General features: G+C 43.3%; 2 protein-coding genes across 2 annotated transcripts; one reads left to right on the forward strand and one right to left on the reverse strand.

The window, feature by feature from the left end:
- Positions 1-804: 804 nt before the first annotated feature.
- dnajc1 (DnaJ (Hsp40) homolog, subfamily C, member 1) lies at positions 805-10,854 on the reverse strand. Its single transcript, XM_080011633.1, has 12 exons — positions 10,669-10,854; positions 7,913-8,014; positions 7,793-7,839; positions 5,465-5,630; positions 5,290-5,360; positions 4,423-4,516; positions 3,841-3,916; positions 3,586-3,740; positions 3,281-3,400; positions 3,108-3,156; positions 2,631-3,010; positions 805-2,132 (listed from the first exon to the last, which is right to left on the reverse strand). The coding sequence occupies exons 1-12, from the start codon at positions 10,825-10,827 to the stop codon at positions 2,067-2,069; spliced, it is 1,485 nt and encodes a 494-aa protein (XP_079867759.1). The 5' UTR covers positions 10,828-10,854; the 3' UTR covers positions 805-2,066.
- A 304-nt stretch (positions 10,855-11,158) lies between these two features.
- Positions 11,159-26,211, forward strand: LOC307238237 (tumor susceptibility gene 101 protein-like). Its single transcript, XM_080011154.1, has 7 exons — positions 11,159-11,245; positions 12,657-12,747; positions 20,026-20,091; positions 21,160-21,326; positions 25,323-25,423; positions 25,598-25,632; positions 25,982-26,211. Exons 1-7 carry the CDS (start codon positions 11,201-11,203, stop codon positions 26,203-26,205), a joined length of 729 nt encoding a protein of 242 aa, XP_079867280.1. The 5' UTR covers positions 11,159-11,200; the 3' UTR covers positions 26,206-26,211.
- The last annotated feature ends 1 nt before the right edge of the window (position 26,212 follows it).

The raw sequence follows: 26,212 nt of genomic DNA on the forward strand, positions 1-26,212 counted from the left end.
CAGTTTGACCTGGAGGCCTGAACAGGTCAGCAGGTCAGACCATTGATGTCCTGGATGTCGGCTAACCAGAACTCATACACCATCCCCTGGTTGAAAATTCGCACTGGTTTTGTGCCCTTCATACCGGCTTTTTCCCCCGTCACTGTCCTTATCTGGACAGCAGCAGGGGCCTGCTCCACCTCCTCTAGTTACCGGGATGCAGTGAGGTGCACATGCTGGCGTAGGCGTCCCGGTAACAGCCCCCGCAGGAAGGCGTGCAGGGCGAGGTCCTCAGTCTGCTGCACTGATCTGTGGGTAGCCACGTTGAGCCTGGAGTCGCACATATGCTACAAGGGTGCCCAGGCTCTCTCCTTCCTGCCAATAGCAGCTAGCCAGCTGCTCCTTGCTTTCGTCCGAAAACAGGCACTGCTCGAAATGTCTATCCAGCGCTGTGACCGGGGCTTGAAATTTCCACTGCTCTGTTGGTGTGAGGTCTAGTAGAACCTGTAGCACCTCTCCCTCCAGTGGCAGGGCCAGGTGGACGGCAGCCCCTTTGTCTCCCCATCAGCTGTACCTAGCTGCCAGCCCTACCTGGGTGAGAAAGGACTCCCATGGGGCCCCCCCACTGTACCTTTGCAGCTTAGCAGGGGTTCGAGGCCATGATTGACGGAACCCCAGGCATAGGTATCGCTGGTGGATTCATTAATTCATTCCATATCCCACTTCTGACACCAATGTGGCGAGCTTGCGAATTAATTCTGTCAAGACAGAGCATTCTTTAAGAAGCCACCGCCTGCGTCCCATACACCACACGTCCAACAGGGGCAGCTTCCATTTATTTTCACAAACAATAACACATAAAACCCCTGAGGTCACAACCGGCTACGTCAGCCAACGTCACGGTCCTGTCCCAGTCAGTAACAACGGTCAACGCTGTCTGGGTCACACCCCAACACCAACAACACAGCCCAACACCAACAGAATATCCCCAACAATTCAAAACCCATAATAAAACACAATGGAGACATAACATCTCCAGACCCATAATCGTTTGCACCCACATAACCAAAAGGTCTGGGGCCCACCGCCTTGGGTCGCTACAATATATATACATATTTATAACGATCAACATTAAACCGCTGACATACATATACACACACACATACACACACATACATATATATACATATATATAACGTATGTATGTATACACACTGTATATACACACACACATACTGTACATACACACAGCGCTTCTCCCTGGAGTGCTTTATCTCCTCTACGTCACGTTCAAGTTGGTGTTGGATGTCAGGTGGGCGGGGCTGTATGTGGGCAAGGCTAAATGCATTTGAAAGATGAGTCCAGTCTAAACGATAAGCCAAAGAAAATAATTTCTAAATGGAATTATTAAAACTATCACTTCCCCATCAAGTCACCGCTGAGGACGACCTGCACATTGCTCTTTGACGCCTTTACAACGAACCTCTTTTACTACAACTTAATGGAGTTACTGTTATTATTCCACTTGCAGATTCATTCTTTATCCTCTGCTCATTTTAAAGACGTGTTCACTACCATGGCATCGTTTGGAGTCATTACTGCGCTGGTTCCAGTTCCGCTTCATTTTAAATAGTTGTGTAGACAGTTTAATACATTTGTTTTGATATTGTGTTCAACTTCACCAAATATTTAGAAAATATAAAGAGTGCATTTGAATACAGTGATGGTTTAATGGAGGATGAACCTCAACTTGATTTCAAGACTTTAATATAAAATAAACTGAGAAGATGGAGCCATGTTGAATAATTTCCCTGCGACTAAAATAAAAGTGTTTATTCAGGATCCCCCTCAGATGTAAAAGAGATAAAAGTATCCCAGCATGCACTGGGGGAGGCCAAGGCACATGAGGACAGCTGTCGCTGTCCATCGGAGCCAAACCCAGAGATGCATGCTGGGATATCCACCCCTGACCCAACATCCTGGTCCTTTAGCAGAACTAGCTCCATGATGGAGGAGGCCAACCGGGTCCTGCTGATCGTCACGGTAACTGATGATGAGGGTGGGGCTTCACGGTAGGAAACAGGAAGTCAGCTCTTCTGCTTCCGCTTCTGGATCAGTTCCGCTAACAGTTTGTATCGGATCATACAGTCCTCCTGCCAAACAGCACATCATCATCATCAACAACATTAGTATTATTATTAAAATTATCATTATCATAATCAATAATATTATTCTGATTATTATTAGTAGTAATAACATAATTATTATTATTATCATCAACATCATTATTATTACCATTGTTATTATTATTGCTATTATTATTATCATCATTATTATAATTATTATTATTATTATCATCATCACCATCATCAATATCATCATTATTATTATTATTATTAATAATATTCTTAATATTATTAATAATATCAAATCTCTTACCACCCGTGGCTCCCAGACTGACAACAACCTTCTATCTAAAATATACTTTGAAATCTTTTGTTTTTTGACATTGTATTAATGTGGATGTGAGATAAAAAACAGATATTAAAGTTGCATTATTCAGAAGAACGGAAGATGTTTCAATAAAGTGTTTTTCTGATTTGATATCTATCTAAATATAAATGAAAAGGGTGTTGATTATTGATCAGCACCTTGCTCTTCCCTGGAACCATCTTGGCGATGCGGTCCCAGCGCTCTGCCGTGCCACGGGGGTTCTGTTGTAGCGCCGTCTCCAACAGCTTCTGCTGGTTCTGTGTCCACACACTGTCCCTGTGCTGCGGCTCCTCCACCTCCTCCACCTCCTCCTCCGCCTCCTGGTCCTCCGCCTCCTCCTCCTCCACAAAGTCTCTCTGTCTCCTGCTCTTCACCCGGACCTCCCCCCCTGCACCTCCGGCGGTCTTCCTGCACCTCCTCCTGGGATGCTGCACCACCTCCTCCCCTCCACCGTTAGGAGCGCCCGCTAGACCGTCAGCGCCTGGAGGAGGTTTGGACGGAGGTGGTCCTCCTGTCAGCTCGGCCAGTTTGACCATACCTGCAGACAGAGGGACAGCATGTTAGCATGGCTGCTTCCACCAGCCCTGAACCAATGAGGCGTTGCCATAGTAACAGCGCGGTGGGGGATATCTCACCTGCTGCGCCGCTTACGCTGTCTTTGACCTGCTTCACTTTAGTCGTCACCTGAAAACAGAGGTCATTGAGCTCTTCAGTTCCACCTGTTCTACTGCAGGTGGAGCTGTCTCCAAACCCAGTAACTAGGGGGGGGAGGGTGTAGTCTACTTCTTCTACTGTTTCCTCCACTCACATCAGCCACTGCTCTTCCCAGCTCATGGGCGATCTTCTCCCAGCGTCCTGGGGTTCCTCCTGGGAATCGAACCATGCTCCTGCTGAGCATGCTCAGATCCTCCTCCGTCCACTCTGGGCTCTTCATTCATAGCAGTACAAGTACAAGTACAAATTACACACTTCAACAGGAAAACAGTGTGAGGCTGCACTGATAAACAGAAACCATCATTAGAGCCACCATCACAGTGGTTAAAATTTAGATGAAGGTCCACCAAGCGCCCCCTGCCCCAAAGAGGCAGCATCACGCTCCACCTCAAGCCCTACCTGCTTCCTGGAGCTCCGCCCATGGAGCAGCCACTCCTCCAGCTGCTGCTCCACCTCCTGGATGGAGCTGGTCTCGTAGCTCTGAGAAACACCCTCAGCCACCTCATAGATCGGAAACTCCACCTTCGGCTTCTTCACCTTCACCCTCTTCTCTCCTACAGGTCCATAGCAAACAGGAAGTGACATACAGGAAGCAGAGATGTGATTTCCTGTCGTAGGTTACAAAGCCTTGTGACAGGGTGAACAGGGTCTTACTGGGAGCCGCCTCCTGCTCCTCTTCTCGTTCTTTCACCTTCATCTCTGCATAGTCTTCATAGTACTGCTTCACCTCCTGACACACACACACACACACACACACACACACACACACACACACACACACACACACACACACACACACACACACACACACACACACACACACACACACACACACACACACACACACACACACACATTAGAGCCTAGACTGACAGAGCGACAGACAGGGGAGCAGGTAAACAGGGGGACAGACAGACAAAAGAACAGGTGAAGGACTGACCGAGAGGGATGAACAGACAGGCAGAGTGAGACAAAGAGGGACAGACAGGGGAACAGGTAAAGAGAAGGAGAGACAAACAGAGGGACAGGCAAACAGAGGGACAGACAGGGGGACAGGCAGACAGGGGGACACGCAAACCAGGGGGACAGGCAGAGAGGGGGACAGACAAACAGAGGGAAAGAAAGGGCAGGCAAACAGTGGGACAGACAGATGGACAGGCAAACAGGGACAGACAGGGCGACAGACAAACAGAGGGACAGACAGAGGAACAGGTGAACAGAGGGACAGACAGGTACCTGGATGGTGTGCGGCAGGGACTGGATAGACAGGTAGATCCAGATGCTGAGCTTCAAAGGCAGAATGTCTTGCCAGTGAGGTCGGTCCTGAGCCCTGAGGAACCAGAACCGAGTAAAACCAGAACCAGGTAGAACTAACCAGGACTGAAACTAGGTAGAACTAACCAGTACTGTGACTAGGTAGAACCAGAACTAGATAGAACTAACCATTACTGGAATTAGGTAGAACCAGAACTAGATAGAACTAACCAGTACTGTAACAGGGTAGAAACAGAACTAGATACTTTCACTGTCAGGTCTATTAACTTTTGGAGATGAGCTTATTGCTTAACAATCTTTGTTGGCGTGTACAAGCACTTCCTTGTGTTCCCTGCTTCCTTGTGCTTTAATTTCCTGAAGCCAGAAGGTTTGTCTGCTGTGCTTTGCTTTTTTTTTTTTTTTTCTCATGTCCAATCACAGTCTTCCAGACCAGAGGCTTGTGCTATTCTGTTGTAAACACGCCCACATCGACACATTTTAATCAACTTGGCTCAGACAACAGGAAGCTTGTTATAGAACCTAGAAGCACGATTGTGGCGCTGCCCCTTGCGGCCGCCTGCGCGAGCACTGTGTGTTGATTACGCACATTTTAGTATTTTTCAAGCTTATAGAGCTTGTGCGTAATCACCGGGCGTCATGACATTTCACTGCATATATGTACGACTGTATGTGTGTGTATGTGACAAATAATTTCTTGAACTTGAGATAGAACTAACCAGTACTGGCACTAAGTAGAACCAGGAGAACTAAACAGGACTGGAACTAGGTAGAACCAGAACTAGACAGAACTAACCAGTACTGGAACCAGGTAGAACCGGGCACACACACCTGAGTTCCTCCAGAGGCTTGGAGGTCATCTTCTTCTTCTTCTCCTTCTTCTTCTTACTCAGCATCTCATCCTAGACAGAGTCAGCTCATTTAGAGAACATGTTGACTTAGCCATCACCACCAATACCCAGTAGTGTGGTCCCAGTAGTGGAGCAGTACTAGTGGCGGAGCTCACCAGCTGTTTCTCAAGATAGATGGACCAGATGACGGCGTAGTGGCCCACAGTGAGGATGAGGAAGAGGAGGAAGGCCAGCTCGCTGTTACTCAGCTTCCTCACTCGCCGGTAGTAGAACACGGGCTGCTTCCAGTCAGGGAGGCCGTTGAGCAGGATGTCATCATACCTGCAAACCAGTACGGCATGTTAATACAAGTTACTACGCGTTACTGCAGGTCAGCAAAGTTACTGCAGGTTACTACAAGTTACTGCAGGTTACTAAAGTTACTGCAGGTTACTACAAGTCAATACGTGTTACTGCACGTGATGACAAGTTATCGCAGATTACTACAAGTTACCGCAGATTACAACAAGTTACTGCAGTTACTGCAAATTACTGCAGTTACTGCAAATTACTGCAGTTACTGCAAATTACTGCAGATTACTACCAGTTACTACGTGTTACGGCAGGTTACTAGAAGTTACTGCAGATAACTACAAGTTGCTACATGTAACAGCAGATTTCTATAAATGAATAAGTGTTACTGCAGGTCTACATGCTACTGCAGGTTGCTACAAGTTACTGCAGATTACTACAAGTTACTGCAGATTACTACAAATTACGACGTGTTACTACGTGCTACTGCAGATTACTACAAGTTACTGCAGGTTACTCCAAATTACTATGTGTTACGACAAGTTACTACGACAAGTAAGTGCAGATAACTACAAGTTACTATGCGTTACTGCAGGTTACGACAAGATACTGCAGATTACTACATGTTACTGTGTGTTACTACAAATTACTGTAGATGACGCCAAGTTACTATGTGTTACTGCAGGTTACGACAAGTTACTGCAGATCACTACAAGTTACTGCAGATTACTACGAGCTACTATGTGTTACTGCAGGTTACTACAAGTTACTGCAGGTTACTAATGTTACTGCAGGTACTAATGTTACTGCAGGTTACTAATGTTACTGCAGGTTACTAATGTTACTGCAGGTTACTAATGTTACTGCAGGTTACAACAAGTTACTAAGTGTTACTGCAGGTTATTAAAGTTACTGGGGGGATACTCAAGTTGCGGCGGGTTACTCAAGTTGCGGCGGGTTACTCAAGTTGCGGCGGGTTACTCAAGTTGCGGCGGGTTACTCAAGTTGCGGCGGGTTACTCAAGTTGCGGCGGGTTACTCAAGTTGCGGCGGGTTACTCAAGTTGCGGCGGGTTACTCAAGTTGCGGCGGGTTACTCAAGTTGCGGCGGGTTACTCAAGTTGCGGCGGGTTACTCAAGTTGCGGCGGGTTACTCAAGTTGCGGCGGGTTACTCAAGTTGCGGCGGGTTACTCAAGTTGCGGCGGGTTACTCAAGTTGCGGCGGGTTACTCAAGTTGCGGCGGGTTACTCAAGTTGCGGCGGGTTACTCAAGTTGCGGCGGGTTACTCCAGTTGCGGCGGGTTACTCCAGTTGCGGCGGGTTACTCCAGTTGCGGCGGGTTACTCCAGTTGCGGCGGGTTACTCCAGTTACGGCGGGTTACTCCAGTTACGGCGGGTTACTCCAGTTACGGCGGGTTACTCCAGTTACGGCGGGTTACTCCAGTTACGGCGGGTTACTCCAGTTACGGCGGGTTACTCCAGTTACGGCGGGTTACTCCAGTTACGGCGGGTTACTCCAGTTACGGCGGGTTACTCCAGTTACGGCGGGTTACTCCAGTTACGGCGGGTTACTCCAGTTACGGCGGGTTACTCCAGTTACGGCGGGTTACTCCAGTTACGGCGGGTTACTCCAGTTACGGCGGGTTACTCCAGTTACGGCGGGTTACTCCAGTTACGGCGGGTTACTCCAGTTACCGCGTGTTACTCCAGTTACCGCGTGTTACTCCAGTTACCGCGTGTTACTCCAGTTACCGCGTGTTACTCCAGTTACCGCGTGTTACTCCAGTTACCGCGTGTTACTCCAGTTACCGCGTGTTACTCCAGTTACCGCGTGTTACTCAAGTTACCGCGTGTTACTCAAGTTACCGCGTGTTACTCAAGTTACCGCGTGTTACTCAAGTTACCGCGTGTTACTCAAGTTACCGCGTGTTACTCAAGTTACCGCGTGTTACTCAAGTTACCGCGTGTTACTCAAGTTACCGCGTGTTACTCAAGTTACTGCGGCTTACTACGGCTTACTACAAGTTACCGTAGATTAATACAAGTTACCGTAGATTAATACAAGTTACTGCAACCTACTTCAAACGTGGTTCTCAGGTCTCCCTGCTTAAGAACCTGATCTCAACTTCAGAATACATGAATATACAGATTACAGAATACATAAATGTAAGCATATGCTCTGTGTGTAACTAGCCTGTGTCTTCTCTCTTCATCCTTGAGTACTTCATAGATTGACACCAGCTGAAAAACACAACAGTACTATAAGTACACATAGTACTCTGTCAGTACACACAGCACTTGGTCAGTACACTACCTGTCTGAACTGAGTTTCAGCGTTGGGGTCCTTGTTCTTGTCCGGGTGCAGGACTAGAGACAGTCTGCGGTATGCCTTCTTTATCTCTGCTGGGGGGGCATCCTGAGAGACAGACAGGTGGACAGATATCAGCCAGAGCGTCCTGAGACACGTGGAGAGACATCACCTAGAGCACCCTGAGAGACGGACAGGTGGACCCAGGGGTTATTTAGTTCACAATTCACTAGTTATTAGTGCAGCCGCACTGCGCGCTGTAGCATGAAGCTGTTACTATGTTTGGTTAGTTTTCTTAGTGAATCGGTTGGCAAGTTTTGTTAGTTAGTTAGTGTTAATGGGGATGGTAGCTCAGGCGGTAGAGCTGGTGGTCTAGTAATGTAAAGGTTGCTGGTTCGATCCCAGGCTCCTCCTGCTAGCATGCTGTAGTGTCCTTGAGCAAGACACTTAACCCCTAATTGCTCCCGATGGCTGCGTCCGTCGGTGATTGAACAATTGTAAGTTGCTTTGGATAAAAGCGTCTGCGAAATGTAATGTAATGTAATAGTTGGTCAGTTTGGTTGGTTGGGTTAGTTTTGCTAGTTGTATCACTGCTAATTCAGAATTTATTTTCTGACCGATAGCCAGCCCTTGTTTACTGATCCTTTACCTTTATCTGACAACATTAAAAAAAATTATAAATAAAATATACATCCAATTGCACAGCCAAAGAGCTGTGGAGCCCGGTTAGGGTTATTGACTGTTTTTAGTGGTTTTAATATGAGGAACATGGGCGGGGCACGTGCGCTCCCTCCTCGTGGAATATTCACATTGAACAACTGTTGGAGAATTCTCACTGCATGGTTGGTGAGGTTAATCTGCCCGCTACATGAAAACAAACAGAGAGTATTAAAGATATTTATTTGGCAGAATAAAGAAGAGGATACAGAGTACTTTAAAACAGTGGTCTGATCAATCTGCCCATGCTTCTGAGAAAGAGGGCTTTATACCGATAAAAGTTTGTGTGCAATTGGTCAGGTGTCATTTACAAGATTATGGCCCTCAGTCATATCCCCCCGGGTGTTACACTGATTTAACAGTCAAACTCCGGCGAAGGATAGAATCTTAATACGCTATAAAACAAACCACAATGCTGTGTCAAGCCCCCTGAGGGTTATCCTTATCTTCAAACAAGGCTGAGTGAAGATAGAATGTGATCTGGTCTTTACAATACGGTGTAGCATCATATAAAAGAACTCTTCATATAACCTCAGAGAGACTCAATAAAGCCCAAGGCACTGCTATTGTCCTATATAGAACATGTGAAACATCATTCAAAGAATTGAATCCCAATCTGATTCCAATGACATCCTTCTGAGTCGGGTACACAGCCCTAGAATTAAATAACGGGACACACAAGAAAGAGATTTGCGGTAATGAGCTCAACCCTGCGGTGACATCACATGACCAGTGGTATAATGGTAATGGTCACAGCCCTAGTTAAACAAATAGATTACTTAACCCATTTTTATTCTAACATGCAAAAACATCTTTTTTATTTTTTTATTTTTACACTTTCTTTAACTGATAGTATTAAACGGTCAAAATGGTTGTTGGTTAATTATTAACGTCCATAGTTAGTTGGTAAGTAAGTTTGGTTAGTTGGCAAGTCTGGTTAGTTGGTATGTTTGGTGAATTATTAAAATCCCTAGTTATATGGTAAGTTTGGTTAGTTAGTAAGTTTGGTTAACTGGTTACTTTGGTTGGTTGGTTGGTTGGATAGTGGGTTGGTTGGCAAGTTTTGTTGGTTGGAATTTTTTTAGTTGGTTAGATGGCAAGTTTGGTTGGTTCTGTTAGTAGCTTGCGTTAGTTAGTTGGTAAGTCTGGTAAGTTGGTAAGTTTGGTCAGTTGGTTACTTTGGTCAGTTGGTTCCTCTGGTAAGTTGGTTCCTCTGGTAAGTTTGGTCAGTTTTGTGAGTTGGTTGGCAATTTTTGTTAGTAGGTTAGATGGTAAGTTTGGTAAGGTTAGAAAGTTGGCTTAGGTTAGTTGGTAGGTCTGGTTAGTTGGTTACTTTGCTTAGTTGGTTACTTTGATTACTTGCTTGCTTTGTGCCTCTGGTTAGTTGGTAAGTGGGTTGGTTGGCAAGTTTTGTTAGTTGGTCAGTTTTGTTAGTTGGTCAGATGGTAATTTTGGTTGATTGGGTTAGTATGTCGCTTTGGTTAGTTGGTTCCTCTGGTTAGTCGGTAACTTTGGTTAATTATTAACAACCCTCGTTAGTTGGCAAGTCTGGTTAGTTGATAAGTTTGGTAAATTATTAATAATCCTAGTTAGTTGGTTAATCTGGTTAGTTGACACGTTTGGTTGATTATTACATCCCTAGTTAGTTGGTAAGTTTGGTTAGTTAGTTCCTCTGGTTAATTGGTAAGTTCGGTTAACTATTAACATCCCTTGTTAGTTGGTAAATCCGGTTAGTTTTGTAAGTTCGGTTAATAATTAACATCCCTAGTTAGTTGGTAAGTTTGGTTAGTTAGTTCCTCCGGTTAATTGGTAAATTCTATTTATATTAACATCCCTAGTTAGTTGGTTTACCGGTTAGTTGGAAAGTTCGAGTAATTATTAACATAACTAGTTAGTTGGTAGGTTCGGTAAATTATCAACATCCCTAGTTAGTTGGTAGGTCTGGTTATTTGGGTACTTGGTAAGTTTGGTTAGTTGCAGCTAGCGCATTGAACAGTCTGTATCAACGTCGCAGAGAGCCGCGTCAGCCACGGCCACACCGGTACCTGCTGCACCGAGAGGAAGCTGTAGAAGGTCTGCGGAACTTCCTCCACCAGGTCGAAGAGCTCCAAGTCGGAATCCCAGCTGGCGGCGGGGCCCAGCATCCCCAACAGGCAGCACACTACGGCCAGGCGGCCGGAGAGAGACCAACGGGTGGGGAGCATCTTCTCTGCGGCGCCAGTGCATCCAGCTAGCACGGCTAGCCTAGCCTAGCAAGGCAATGACGTCACAGGGGGCGGGGTCCCAGAAACACGGCTACCTATCAAAGTAAAAGCCAAAGCTGCTCCATTCCGGACGTTATATTACGGATGTTATTTCTTCAAACACAACGATGTTTATGGGAATCTGAGTCAAATGAGTTACAGTTACGTCTCTAACTGTTAAAATGTTCAATACAATCATATTCTAAGATTTTTTTCTTTACTGTCAGACAATTACGCCAGACGTAATCGACTTTTACTTTGAAAATTCCGTGTCAGAAGTCATGTCGTCGCTAGCCGCTAGCCGTTAGCCGCTAGCCGTTCTACAAAGTGGAAAATGTCAAAGATTCCTGAAGAACTTGAGCATCAAACACTGACGGAGGTGAAAATACACTTTAAAGTGACTGTCCAACCGCATTTCTATTATAATTGTAATAATAACTTTATGTTCATGTGGACATTAAATGTGTAGTATGTGCTTTTATATATGAACTAGTCTAAAAATCTTACAAGTTCAAGTTCAGGAGATTATTTGTCACATACATACACATACGGTCATACAATAGTTAATCACTGAAGTTCATTTCAAATCGTAGTAACTTGAGTATTTATTTCGTTCATTTATCTACCTGCTAAATAATCCGAGTTTAATTAAAAAAAACTACTTATATAGTTAAGTTCTTTATATACAGTGTACACATCCGTGTATATATCTATACACGGATCAGCCACATTAAACCACCACTAATAACCAGTAATATTGTGTAGCTCCCCCTCGTGTCCCCAAAACAGCTGTGACGTGGAGGCATGGACTCCACCAGACTCTGACCTGGAAGTTGGAGGTGGGGCCCCCATGGATCTTGCTTGATGTTCCAGCACATCCCACAGATGCTCCATCGGCTCGGACCCTAACCCTGCCCATCCTCATGATGTAGAAGAAAAGGTGATTCATCTGATCGCCACCTTCCATTGCTCCATGGTCCAGTTGTGATGCTCACGTGTCCATTGAAGGTGCTTTCAGGGGCTGACGGGGGTCAGCATGGACACTGTGAGCGCTCCCATACGCAGCAAGCTGCCAGGCACTGTGTGTTCTACACCTTTCTATCATAGCACCATTCACTTTTTCAACACTTTTTGCTACAGTAGTTCTGCTGTGGGATCCAACCAGACAGGCTAGACTTCATTTCCCACATGCATCAATGAGCCTTGGGCCCCATGACCCTCTCACCAGTTCACCGGTCGTCCTTCCTTGGACACTTTTGGTCGGTACTAATCACTGCATAGCGGGAACAGCCCATAAGACCTGTGCTTGTGGAGATGCTCTGACCCAGTCGTCCAGCATCACAATGTGCTCCTTGTCAAAGTGGCTCAGATCCTTACGCCGCTTCAACACATCAACTTCAACAACTGACTGCTCACTTGCTGCCTCATATAATAAGAATATGTAACACTATATATATGATAATAATATATAACAGTATGTATATAATAATAATAATAATAATAATAATAATAATAATTATATATAACATTATATATGTATAATACGTATATATAACAGTATATATATATAAAAATAATATATAACAGTATATGTATACTGTGTGTGTGTGTGTGTGTATATATATATATATATATATATATATATATATATATATATATATATATATATATATATATATATATATATATATATATATATGTGTATGTATGTGTGTATGTATCTATATGTGTGTATGTATGTGTGTCAGTGGTTTTAATTTTGTGGCTGGTTGGTGTGTATTTCTCATTAGTGTGGATACAGTTTTCCAGTAGAAACACTAAACGACACCAGAGGAGTAAGAGCAGCCTACCGTGACCTGCGGCTCTACCTGGACTTCTACTGTAAGTACTGTAAAATGGTTCTACTGTTTCTATAGAAGGTTTCTACTGTAAGTAAAATGTTTCTACTCTAAATTTGCAATGTTGCTAAGTACAAGGTTTCTACTGTAAGTACAAAGTTTTGACTGTAAAAAGGTTTCTACTCTAAGCACAAGGTTTCTACTGTAAATAGGTTTCTATTGTAAATAGAACATTTCTATTTTAAGAACAAGTTTTTTACTGTAAATAAAGGTTTCTAAGTACAAGGTTTTTACTCTAAATTGGTTTCTACTGCAAGTACAGCATTTCTACTGTAAATAGGTTTCTAAGTACAAGGTTTCTACTGTAAATAGAAATGTTCTAAGTAAACGGTTTCTGCTGTAAATAGATTTCCACTGTAAGTACAATGTTTCTACTGTTAATATAAAGATTCTAAGTACAAGGTTTCTGCTGTAAATAGGCTTCTAAGTACACAGTTTATACTGTAAATGTGTTTCTAAGGAAGAGGTTTATACTGTAAATAGAAGGGTTCTAAGTTCAAGTTCAAGAGATTAAGCTCTATAAGCTCTAAAAATTCAAAAAAATACTAAAATGTGCGTAATCGACAAGAGTACAAGGTTTCTGCTGTAAACAGATTTCCACTGTAGTACAATGTTTCTACTGTTAATATAACAATTCTAAGTAAGTAAAGGTAAGCTGTAAATAGGTTTCTACTGTAAGTACAGGGTTTTGACTCTAAATAGCAAGTTTCTACTGTAAATAGGTTTCTAAGTACACAGTTTATACTGTAAATACAATGTCGCTACTGTAAATAGAATGTTTTTAATTATGAGGTTTCGACTGTAAATAGGTTTCTACTTTAGGTACACAGTTTCTACTGTAAATAGAAGGTTTCTCAGTTCAAGTTCAAGAGATTAAGCTCTATAAGCTCTAAAATACAAAAAATACTAAAATGAGTGTAATCAACACAAGTACAAGGTTTCTAATGTAAATAGGTTTTCACTGTAAGTACAACATTTGTACTGTAAATAGAAAGATTCTAAGTACAAGGTTTCAGCTGTAAATAGGTTTCTACTGTTAGTACAAGGTTTCTACTCTAAATAGAAAGTTTCTACTGTAAATAGGTTTCTAAGTACACCGTTTATACTGTAAATAGGTTTCTAAGTAAAAGGTTTATACTGGGAATAGAAGGTTTCTAAGTTCAAGTTTAAGAGATTAAGCTCTATGAGTACAAAAAATACAAAAATGTGCGTAATTGACACGATTACAAGGTTTCTGCTGTAAATAGGCTCCTAAGTACAGTGGTACTTTGACTTACGAGTTTAATTCATTCTGTGATAGAGCTCGTAATTCAATCTGCTCTTGTAGCAAATCAATTTTCCCTATTGAAATGAATTGAAATGCCATTAATCCGTTCCAGCGCCCCAAAAACCGCCCCAATTTTTTTTGTTACGTGTTTTTAAGAAAAATTTATTTATAAATAACAAATATTGTATAAAAACATAATAAAAGAGAATGTAAAGAAATAAACTAGTTTTATAAAGTGTTTTTACCTTGGACATCAGGCGACGGTAGATGCTGGCGGAGGTGGAGGGTGGAGGAGATAGGCAGAGGAGGTTGGAGGAGTTGTTTTGTGCTTTTTCGGTCATTTTCGTTTGTTGCTACACTTTATTGCTGAACATAATTGCTATCATTTATTTATTTATTTTTTCACTGCACTTTCGCTTAACTTAAAAAAATTCGCCAATTCCATCACACGCACACCTCGCTCATGTTTTTCTATGATTTCATGCTTTAATTCAATTGACATTATCCGCTTCTTCTTCTCAGCACTTACTTTCTTAGGACCCATGGTTAGAAATTTTATTTTTGGCAAAATAACTGCACAAAATGCACAAAATGCGAGCACAAAGCACAAAAGAGATCCTTCCATGGTCAGGTAATGATGTGAACGAGTGAGACGCGGGATGCTGTCCAAATTCGTTCGCCACGCCAACTAGCGACGGCGTACCTGAAGCTCGCTCCTCGTAACTCACATTTTTGCTCGCAAATCAATACAAAAAATTGACGGAACGACGGCCTGTAACTCGGAAAACTCGAATGTCAAGCTGATGGAGCTAGGATTGAATGGTCCGCTGTGCACCTGGATCCTGGACTTCCTCACAGGCCGCCCCCAGGTGGTCAAGGTGGGGAAGTACATGTCAAGCTCCCTCACCCTGAATACAGGATCCCCCCAGGGCTGCGTCCTCAGCCCCCTACTGTACTCCCTGTACACACATGACTGTGTGGCCAGGTCCAGCTCCAACACCATCATCAAGTTTGCTGACGACACCGTGGTCGTGGGCCTGATCACCGACTGCGATGAGAAGGCCTACCGCGAGGAGGTGGCTGACCTGTCACTCTGGTGCCAGGACAACAGCCTCCACCTGAACGTCAGCAAAACCAAGGAGCTGATTGTGGACTTTAGGCGTGGATCACAATCGAGGACGCACGCGCCCTTGTGGATTAATGGGACTTCTGTCGATAGGGTGAGCAGCTTCAGATATCTGGGAGTCCACATCACAGATGACTTAACATGGACTGTTCACACAGACACTCTGGTGAGAAATGCGAGGCAGCGTCTCTACCACCTCAGGCAGCTGAGGAAATTCCGGGTCTCGGTGAGGATCCTCAAGTCCTTCTACTCTGGAGCAGTGGAGAGCATCCTGACAGGCAACATCACTGCCTGGTTTGGGAACTGTACTGCCCAGGACAGGCGGGCCCTGCAGAGGGTGGTGCGTTCAGCTGAACGTACCACTGGAACTACCCTCCCCCCCTTGCAGGAGTTATACACCAGGAGGTGTAGTAGCAGAGCCCGTAGGATCATGAAGGATCCTCACCACCCCAACAACGGACTGTTTCAGCTGCTGCGGTCAGGCAAGCGCCTCCGCAGTCACGCAGCGAGAACAGAGAGACTGAGACGGAGTTTCTTCCCTCAAGCCATTAGAACTGTCAATGCTGACCTCACCAGGGGTCCTAACTGAGCCATGCACTAGGCTCCACTACCTACTGTACTGTATGTAGCATACTGTACCGCATACTGTATCACTGTTCAGGGTTGTTCGTGATGCCGTATTGCTGCGCCGTACTGTTGTATACTGTGCTGTATTATCCCAAACACTACCTCACACTATTCACATTCACATGCCACTTTAATTCACATGCCACTTTAAATGCACATATCTGTATATACATAGGCATATTCCTTCAACCTATTCCATTTTATTTCAATTTATTTTTATTGTATTTTATTCTATATATTTTTTATCTTATTCTATAAGTATTCCACTTACTGTATTACGTTTTAGGAGTCAGTTAGTCGGTCTATTAGAAAGGAATTTTCTACTTTTTATTTTATTTTATTTTTTTATTTTTTCCTAGGACTTATTGTGTGCTATCACCGGGTGCGTTGCATTACATTTCACTGCATATATGTATGGAAGTATGTATATGTATGTGACAAATAAAAATCTTGAATCTTGAATCTTGAATGTTAGAGCACTCGTAAATCAAGGTACCACTGTACAAGGTTTCTACTGTAAATAGGTTTCTACTGTAAGTACAAAGTTTCTACTCTAAATCGAAGGTTTCTACTCTAAGCACAGGGTTTCTGCTGTAAAAAGGTTTCTACTGTAAATAGGTTTCTATTCTAAGCACAAGGTTTTTACTGTAAACAAAAGGTTTCTAAGTACAAGGTTTCTACTGTAAGTACAAGGTTTCTCCTGTAGATAGGTTTCTGGTCTAAGCACAAGGTTTCTACTGTTACCTATTTACAGTAGAAACCTTGTGCTTAGACCAGAAACCTTTCTATTCCAAGCACAAGGTTTCTACTGTAAATAGGTTTTTACTGTAAATAGAAGGTTTCTAAGTAAAAGGTTTCTACTGTAAGCACAACATTTCTACTGTAAATCGGTTTCTAAGTCCAAGATTTTTTACTCTAAATAGGTGGCTACTGTAAGTACAACATTTTGACTGTAAAAAGAAGGTTTCTAAGTACACGGTTTCTACTCTAAATAGGATTCTAAGTACAATGTTTCTACTGTAAATAGGTTTCTAAGTACAGGGTTTCTACTTTAAAAAGGTTACTACTGCAAGTCCAAAGTTTCTACTGTAAATAAGTTTCTAAGTGCAAGGTTTCTACTGTAAATAGAAACTTTTTTAAGTACAAGGATTCTGCTGTAAATAGGTTTCCACTGTAAGTACAACGTTTCTTCTGGGAATACAAAGTTTCTACTATAAATTGGTTTCTAAGTACAAGGTCTATACTGCAAATAGAATGTTTCTAAGTACAAGGTTTCTGCCGTAAATAGGTGTCTAAGTACAAGGTTTTTACTGTAAGTATGTGACCCACCGCAGCAAAAGCCGCCATCTCGCGCATTTCTAAAATTGCCAGGAGCAGCCAGATAAGTTGAAAGAACCTTTCTTGAGGAAAGAGAGATTTTTCCAGATTTGTTTCCTTTGTGTTTTTTTTATCTCTCAACATATTTTCAAAAAATTACGCGCCCCATTAATTATAAATTATTTTATTTATACATAGTGAAAAATGTTAAACCGTGGAGTTAAATATTCCCGTTAGATTAAATGGGGAAACGCAGTTCACTTACCGAGACGCTGAACAGCGCTGAACAATGCTGATCGATCGTTTCCTTTAAAACGAGCGTCCAGGTGAAGATCATTCCTCCATATTCCATGTGATGTGAAGTCACAATATGAAACCGTTTTGATAGAGTTCAACCTTGAAATCATACTACTTTTACAAACACACAGAGACAATGTTGTGGAGGGGGCATGTACCAACGTGTATCATCAAGTAAGAATTGCTGGCGTTACTGACATCACTTCCGTAAACAAGACGAGGATCCAGTTTCACCTGTCTGTGAAAGCTTTCAGTTCCCTGTATTGTTATGGATTAAGGGAAGCGGGTGGAGGAAGATCTAAATCATATCATGGACCTTAATCTGACCAGTGCAATAGATCTAAGTCAGTGTTAGCGCCGCGTACTGGACTTAATTTTCCGCGATGATAGTCAGTTCTCCGACACAGACGCTGAATCTGATAGTACTCCGGACTTGGAGAACATTTCAAAAAGCGGATTTCAAGTCCATGAAGTCTGTTGAGGTTTGTGATTGGCAGATTTTCAGAGACTCATAATTGATAGACTCTACATTTTGTTGTGTTGTGTGTGTGTGTGTGTGTCCGTACTTTTAACCTCCACAACAATTCCACATTTATAAAACATGTATATTCTTACTGTTAAATAAAAGCTTTTATAAAAACAAAAATAGTTTTGTGTTGTTCACACTGTTCAACGCTGTTTGTGATTGGCCCATCCAGCATTATGTTAAGTAGCCATGAGGCTTTGTTTGTCTGGCAACCCCATTTGCATTGTGGGAGCTGGCTGAACGAAGTGTGGGTAAAACTCTGGAGGTGATTATGTCGGAAACACAGTTTGCCACACCCTTGTCATTCTCCACTTTCAAATGATCTAAAAAAAGTCGAAAGCCGCCACATGACCCTAAAGTCTGCGGTGGGTCACATATGTTTTTACTGTAAGTACAACATTAAAACTGTAGATAAAAGGTTTCTAATCTAAGCACAGGGTTTCTACTGTAAATATACGTTCTCTACTGTAAATAGGTTTCTATTCTAAGCACAAGGTTCTTTACTGTAAATAGAAGGTTTCTAAGTACAAGGTTTCTACTGTAAATAGGTTTCTAGCCACAAGGTTTATACTGTAAGTAGAACATTTCTTCTGTAAGTACAAGATTTCTACTGTTAATAGAAGGTTTCTAAGCACAAGGTTTCTACCGTAAAAAGATTTCTACTTCAAGTACAAGGTTCCCACTATAAATTGGAAGTTTCTACTGTAATTGCAAGGTTTTTTACTCTAAATTGAAATTTTCTACTTTTAAGTACAAGGTTCTAGTGTACATAGAAGGTTTCTAACCACAAGGTTTGTACTGTAAATAGGTTTCTACTCCAAGCACAAGGTTTCTACTGTAAATAGAAGGTTTCTAAGGAAACCCCATGTGAGCACGGGGAGAACATGCAAACTCCACACAGAAAGGCTCCTATTTGGGAGATAACCCACCGGAGCACGGTGCCAACAGCGCCCCAGGCGGGAATCAAGAGGTGGTTTCCAAGCACAAGGGTTCTACTGTAAATAGAAAGTTTATACTGTAAGAACAAGGTTTCTGCTGTAAATTGGTTTCTAAGAACAAAGTTTCTACTGCAAATAGATTTCTACTCCAAGTACAAGGTTTCTACTCAAAATAAAAAGTTTCTACTCCTAAGTACAAGGTTTCTGCTGTAAATAGGAAGTTTCTACTCCTAAGTACAAGGTTTCTGCTGTAAATAGGAAGTTTCTACTGTAAGTACAAGGTTTCTACTCTAAATAGAAAGTTTATACTCATAAGTACAAGGTTTCTGCTGTAAATAGTAAGTTTCTACTGTAAGTACAAGGTTTCTACTCTAAATAGAAAGTTTATACTCATAAGTGCAAGGTTTCTGCTGTAAATAGGTTTCTAAGCACACAGGTTCTACTGTAAATAGAAAGTTTCTACTGTAAGTACAATATTTCTACTGTCAATAGAAGATTTCTAAGCACAAGGTTTCTACCATAAATAGGTTTCTACTCCAATTACAAGGTTTCTACTATAAATTGGATGTTTCTAATGTACGTACAAGGTTTCTACTCTAAATTGAAAGTTTAAACTCTTAAGTACAAGGTTTTTACTGTTAATAGAAGGTGTCTCAGCACAAGGTTTCTACTGTAAAAAAGGTTTTACTCCAAGTAAAAGGTTTCTCCGTAAAAAGAAAGGTTCTACTGTAAATATAACGTTTCTTCTGTAAATATAAAGTTTCTACTCTAAATAGGTTTCTATTCCAAGCACAAGGTTTCTATTGTAAATAGGAAGTTTCTAAGTACAAGGTTCCTACTATTTCTACTGTAAGTACAAGGTTTCTACTCTAAATGTAAAGTTTCTACTCTTTAAGTACAAGGTTTCTACTGTAAATAGAAAAGTTCTACTGTAAATTTAAAGTTTCTACTGTAAGTACAAGGTTCTACTCTAAGTACAAGGTTTCTACTGTAAATATAACTGTTCTACTCAAAGTACAGTGTTTCTACTGTATTTATTCTGGGTGTTTCTGTGGAGTTCATTGTAGTTTTGGAACAATATATTTGTTAACAGTATATGTTTATTGTCTGGTCAAGTCCAGTTTAGAGTCTCAAAGATGTGTTGTGTTGTTCTGAACCTGCAGGTTCCAGGAAGCAGAACAGGAAGAAGCTGCTCTACCTGACTGGGACCATCCCTGTTCCCCTCCACGGTGAGAACCACTGCTGCTTACCTAGCAGGCTGCTTGCCTTGCGGCCTGCTTGCCTTGCGACCTGGTTAAACTAAGGGAGCAGACTACATGATTCTGGGCTGATTTTCTGCTCACCGACAGGATTTTGGAGATTGCCGACCAAAGCTTCAGATCAGAGGAAAATCATTTGCGTTCCCGTGAGCGAAGAGCGTGTGCTGTGAACTGCATGCAGTGCAGTCCGAGCACTCGCGGAACGATACCAGATATCAAGCATGTTTAATATCTAGTCGTGTCGGGATCGAGTGGGGATCGAGTCTGGAGTGACGCAACAAGCTATAGCTAATGAGGGGGGGAGGGGATGAGTCGAGAAGGAGACTGAGAGACGGGAGTGCCCGGAGCAGCAGCCAGAAACGCTTAACTTACCTTTTTAAACTTTTCTTCTCTAGGTTTTTAATGTAAATCTTAAAATTTGCTTTTATTCTTTTTTTTACAGTGATCAAGAATCAAATAAAAAAATGAGTTATCCTGTTCCGCACATGGTATCGTGTCATTCCCGGTGTCAATTCTCGCGTGTGTTTTCATGATAAAACGTAGCTTGACCCGACAGACTCGTTGGGGATTCCTCCTTGTGAAAGATCTTGTTATGTGTAACCCCCTTTCACTGATCAGTCATCCAGTGTGAAACCACAAGACTGCAAGATTCCCTATCACAACACAGAAAGTGGTGTAGTGTGAACAGTGCAGCGATCTGACGACTCTGAAAGTCGTGCAGTGTGCCCATGGCATTACTTAGCAACATGGCTACCTAGCAACCTGCTTACCTCGCAGCCTGGTTATCTAGCAACCTGCTTACCAAACAGCCCTCTTACCTAGCACCCTGCTTACCAAGCAACCTGCTTACCTAGCAGCCTCTTTACCTTGCAACCTGCTTATCCAACCTGCTTACCTAGTCCCCTGGTTACCTACCTAGTAATCTGCTTATTACATTTGGTTGCCAGGTAACATAGTTAGTGCACCTTGTTGACAATTAATATGTAATATTTATTGATGAACTCCATTGAATTGGTTGTGTCTGGATTGGCTCCCAAGGAAACGTCTACAACATCCCAGTGTGCATCTGGCTCCATGAGACACATCCAGTCAGCCGTCCCAGGTGTTCCGTGTGTCCATCTTTTTCCATGGTGATTAACCCCGCATGTCCCTACGTGGATCTCCATGGCAACATCACTCTCTCCTACCTGAGCAACTGGACAACAGTAGGTTGCTTGTACTTCTAGCTACAATAGATTAACTAGCAAGACTCGCATTACGCAGAATTCACAGCATACATTTCCTGTAATTGTTCCGGACAATGTGTCCAAAAGATCAGAACTTCTGAAAAGGGTGATGGTTACGGTTTTGGGTGCAGGGTTATGGTTATGGTTTGGGATACAGACTTATTATTATGGTTTTGGGTGCAGGGTTATGTTTATGCTTTGGAGTGCAGAGTTATGGTTTTGGTTTGTAGTGCAGGGATATGGTTATGGTTTGGGGTGTAGGGTAATGGTTTGGGGTGCAGGGTAATGGTTTGTAGTGCAGGGATATGGTTATGGTTTAGGGTAATGGGTAATGGTTTGTAGTGCAGGGATATGGTTATGGTTTGGAGTGCAGGATTATGGTTACGGTTTTGGGTGCAGGGTAATGGTTTGGGGTGCAGGATTATGGATATAGTTTGGGTTGCAGGGTTATGTTTATGCTTTGGGGTGCAGAGTTATTGTTTGGGGTGTAGGGTTATGGATATAGTGTGGGTTGCAGGGTTATGTTTATGCTTTGGGGTGCAGGGTTATGGTTTGGGGTGCAGGGTTATTACATTTAGTCATTTAGCAGACGCTTTTATCCAAAGCGACTTACAATTATTCAAACAGCGACGGACGCAGCCATCAGGAGCAATAAGGGGTTAAGTGTCTTGCTCAAGGACACTACAGCATGCTAGCAGGAGGAGCCTGGGATCGAACCGGGAACCTTTAGATCACTAGATCACCAGCTCTACCTCCTGAGCTACCGCCCCCCTGGTTTTGGGTGCAGGGTAATAGTTTGGGGTGCAGGGTTATGGATATAGTGTGGGTTGCAGGGTTATGTTTTTGCTTTGGGGTGCAGGGTTATGGTTTGGGGTGCAGGATTATGGATATAGTTTGGGTTGCAGGGTTATGGATATAGTTTGGGTTGCAGGGTTATGTTTATGCTTTGGGGTGCAGGGTTATGTTTTGGGTTGCAGGGTTATGGTTTGGGGTGCAGGGTTATGGTTATGCTTTGGAGTCAGGGTTATGGTTTTGGTTTGTTGTGCAGGGATATGGTGAGGGTTTGGGGTGCAGGGTAATGGTTTGAGGTGAAGGGTAATGGTTTGGGGTTGGGTTGCAGGGTTATGTTTATGCTTTGGAGGCAGGGTTATGGTTTTGGTTTGTAGTGCAGGGATATGGTTATGGTTTGGAGTGCAGGGTTATGGTTACGTTTTGTGGTGCAGGTTACGGTTTGGGGTTCAAAGTTATGGTTAAGGTTTGGGGTGCAGGGTTATGGTTTGGGGTGCAGGGTTATGGTTATGGTTTGGGGTGCATGGTTATGGTTTGGGGTACAGGGTTATAGTTTGGGGTGCAGAGTTATGGTTATGGTTTGGGGTGCAGGGTTATGGTTTTGGTTTGTAGTGCAGGGATATGGTTATGGTTTTGGTTCCAGGATAATGGTTTGGGGTGAAGGGTTATGGTCATAGTTAGGTTGCAGGGTTATCTTTATGCTTTGGAGTGCAGGGTTATGGTTTTGGTTTGTAGTGCAGGGATATGGTTATGGTTTTGGGTCCAGGATAATGGTTTGGGGTGCCGGGTTTTGGTTTGTAGTGCAGGGATATGGTTATGGTTTGGAGTGCAGGGTTGTAGTTACGGTTTTGGGTGCAGGGTAATGTTTGGGGTACAGGGTTATGGATATAGTTTGGGTTGCAAGGTTATGGATATAGTTTGGGTTGCAGGGTTATGTTTATGCTTTGGGGTGCAGGGTTATGGTTTGGGGTACAGGGTTATGGATATAGTGTGGGTTGCAGGGTTATGTTTATGCTTTGGGGTGCAGGGTTATGGTTTGGGGTGCAGGGTTATGGATATAGTGTGGGTTGCAGGGTTATGTTTTTGCTTTGGGGTGCAGGGTTATGGAATGGGGTGCAGGGTTATGGTTTGGGGTGCAGGGTTATGGTTTGGGGTGCAGGGTTATGGTTATGCTTTGGAGGCAGGGTTATGGTTTTGGTTTGTAGTGCAGGGATATAGTTTAGGGTGCAGGGTAATGGTTTGAGGTAAAGGGTAATGGTTTGGGGTGCAGGGTTTTGGTTTGTAGTGCAGGGATATGGTTTGGGGTGCAGGGTAATAGTTTGGGGTGCAGGGTTTTGGTTATAGTTGGGTTGCAGGGTTATGTTTATGCTTTGGAGGCAGGGTTATAGTTTTGGTTTGTAGTGCAGGGATATGGTTACGGTGGGGGTGCAGGGTAATGGTTTGAGGTGAAGGGTAATGGTTTGGGGTGCAGGGTTTTGGTTTGTGGTGCAGGGATATGGTTTGGGTGTAGGGTAATGGTTTGGGGTGCAGGGTTATGGTTATAGTTGGGTTGCAGGGTTATGTTTATGCTTTGGAGGCAGGGTTATGGTTTTGGTTTGTAGTGCAGTGATATGGTTATGGTTTGGAGTGCAGGGTTATGGTTATGTTTTGTGGTGCAGGTTATGGCTTGGGGTTCAAAGTTATGGTTAAAGTTTGGGGTGTCTGGTTTGGGGTGCAGGGTTATGTTTGGGGTGCAGGGTTATGGTTATGGTTTGGGGTGCAGGGTTATGGTCATAGTTGGGTTGCAGGGTAATGTTTATGCTTTGGAGTGCAGGGTTATGGTTTTGGTTTGTAGTGCAGGGATGTGGTTATGGTTTTGGTTCCAGGATAATGGTTTGGGGTGAAGGGTTATGGTCATAGTTGGGTTGCAGGGTTATGTTTATGCTTTGGAGTGCAGGGTTATGGTTTTGGTTTGTAGTGCAGGGATGTGGTTATGGTTTTGGTTCCAGGATAATGGTTTGGGGTGAAGGGTTATGGTCATAGTTGGGTTGCAGGATTATGTTTATGCTTTGGAGTGCAGGGTTATGGTTTTGGTTTTTAGTGCAGGGATATGGTTATGGTTTTGGGTCCAGGATAATGGTTTGGGGTGCAGGGTTTTGGTTTGTAGTGCAGGGATTTGGTTATGGTTTGGAGTGCAGGGTTGTGGTTACGGTTTTGGGTGCAGGGTAATGTTTGGGGGGATGGTAGCTCAGGAGGTAGAGCTGGTGGTCTAGTGATCTAAAGGTTGCTGGTTCGATCCCAGGCTCCTCCTGCTAGCATGCTGTAGTGTCCTTGAGCAAGACACTTAACCCCTAATTGCTCCTGATGGCTGCGTCCGTCGGTGTTTGAACAGTTGTAAGTCGCTTTGGATAAAAGCGTCTGCTAAATGACTAAATGTAAATGTAAATGTAAATGTTTGGGGTGCAGGGTTATGGATATAGTTTGGGTTGCAAGGTTATGGATATAGTTTGGGTTGCAGGGTTATGGTTTGGGGTGCAGGGTTATGGATATAGTGTGGGTTGCAGGGTTATGTTTTTGCTTTGGGGTGCAGGGTTATGGAATGGGGTGCAAGGTTATGGTTTGGGGTGCAGGGTAATGGTTTGGGGTGCAGGGTTATGGTTACAGTTGGGTTGCAGGGTTATGTTTATGCTTTGGAGGCAGGGTTATGGTTTTGGTTTGTATTGCAGGGATATGGTTTGGGGTGCAGGGTAATGGTTTGAGGTGAAGGGTAATGGTTTGGGGTGCAGGGTTTCGGTTTGTAGTGCAGGGATATGGTTTGGGGTGCAGGGTATTGGTTTGGGGTGCAGGGTTTGGGTTATATTGGGTTGCAGGGTTATTTTTATTCTTTTGAGGCAGGGTTATGGTTTTGGTTTGTTGTGCAGGGATATGGTTATGGTTTGGAGTGCAGGGTTATGGTTACGGTTTGTGGTGCAGGTTATGGTTTGGGGTTCAAAGTTATGGTTAAGGTTTGGGGTGTCTGGTTTGAGGTGCAGGGTTATGGTTATGGTTTGGGGTGCACGGTTATGGTTTGGGGTGCAGGGTTATGGTTTGGGGTGCAGAGTTATGGTTATGGTTATGGTCATGGTTTGGGTTACAGGGTTAGGGTTTGACTAAAAAAGGTTTAAAGCTGCCTTCGTTTTATGTTAACCCCCCCCCCCCCACCCCAAGGATGTGTCCAGCCTATCAGGACTTGTTGCTGAGATGAGGCGGGCCTTCCAGCAGGCCACGCCCCTGTATGCCACGCTCCCTGTCCCGCTTGGAGTGTCATGGTAAATAGCCTTTACTGTTTCGTCACAATAATATCAATATCTTTCACAACATCTGCTTCTAAATCCATGTCAGAAGCTAAATGCTACCAGAAGCTAAATGCTACCAGAAGCTAAATGTTACTAGAAGCTAAATGCTAGTCCAGATGTTTCAACATCAGCTCTGTGTCCTTTCAGCTCCAGACGTCCGTCTCTTATTTCCAACTTACCAGGTAAGTGGTTAGTGCTACTGGTTAGTGGTACTGGCACAATACTGATTACTGGGACTATAGTGGTTAGTAATACTAGTACTGGTTAATGGTACTGGAACAGTACTGCTTAGTTGTATTGGTTAGTGGTACCAGTAACGGTTGGTGGTACTGGTTTGTTGTACTAATTTGTAGTGTTTACGTGCGTCTTCTACTGTGTTTCACCTTGATGTTTATTTCTCGTTCCTCCTGATAGTCTTCGTTTTAAACAGTTATTTATACAGTAACTAAAGTTATGAAAAATAATTGTAAAATTAATATTCATGTGTTTGTGACATTTAATCACCTAAACCCACTTGACCCTCCCCTGCAGCAGCTGATCGCCAATCAGAGAGAAGTGGCCAGGGCATGCAGAGGTCGTACACTGAGGAGCTGCTGGGGATAGACTTCAGTGCTCCTCCCCCCTCCTCCTCCCCCAGGCCACTGTTCCCCCCTCCATCACCAGGTGAGGTGGAGTCAGCACTCCTCCCAGGCTCCTCCTCCTGTCTCGAAGGAAGAGCCTTAGAGACCAGAGGAAGACCAGGGGAGGAGCCTTAGAGAGAAC

Source organism: Zeus faber, assembly GCF_960531495.2.
Source record: "Zeus faber genome assembly, chromosome: 12".
Taxonomy (NCBI): domain Eukaryota; kingdom Metazoa; phylum Chordata; class Actinopteri; order Zeiformes; family Zeidae; genus Zeus; species Zeus faber.

Excerpts from the sequence above, each read along its gene's own strand:
- dnajc1 (XM_080011633.1), bottom strand. The coding sequence starts at position 10,827 with ATGCTCCCCACCCGTTGGTCTCTCTCCGGCCGCCTGGCCGTAGTGTGC. Across the intron at positions 4,517-5,289 it reads AAGCCTCTGGAGGAACTCAG|GGCTCAGGACCGACCTCACT; the intron begins GTGTGTGTGCCC and ends CTGGTTCCTCAG. Across the intron at positions 3,401-3,585 it reads GGCGGAGCTCCAGGAAGCAG|AGCCCAGAGTGGACGGAGGA; the intron begins GTAGGGCTTGAG and ends CTATGAATGAAG.
- LOC307238237 (XM_080011154.1), top strand. The coding sequence starts at position 11,201 with ATGTCAAAGATTCCTGAAGAACTTGAGCATCAAACACTGACGGAG. Across the intron at positions 11,246-12,656 it reads AGCATCAAACACTGACGGAG|TGTGGATACAGTTTTCCAGT; the intron begins GTGAAAATACAC and ends ATTTCTCATTAG. Across the intron at positions 12,748-20,025 it reads GCTCTACCTGGACTTCTACT|GTTCCAGGAAGCAGAACAGG; the intron begins GTAAGTACTGTA and ends CTGAACCTGCAG.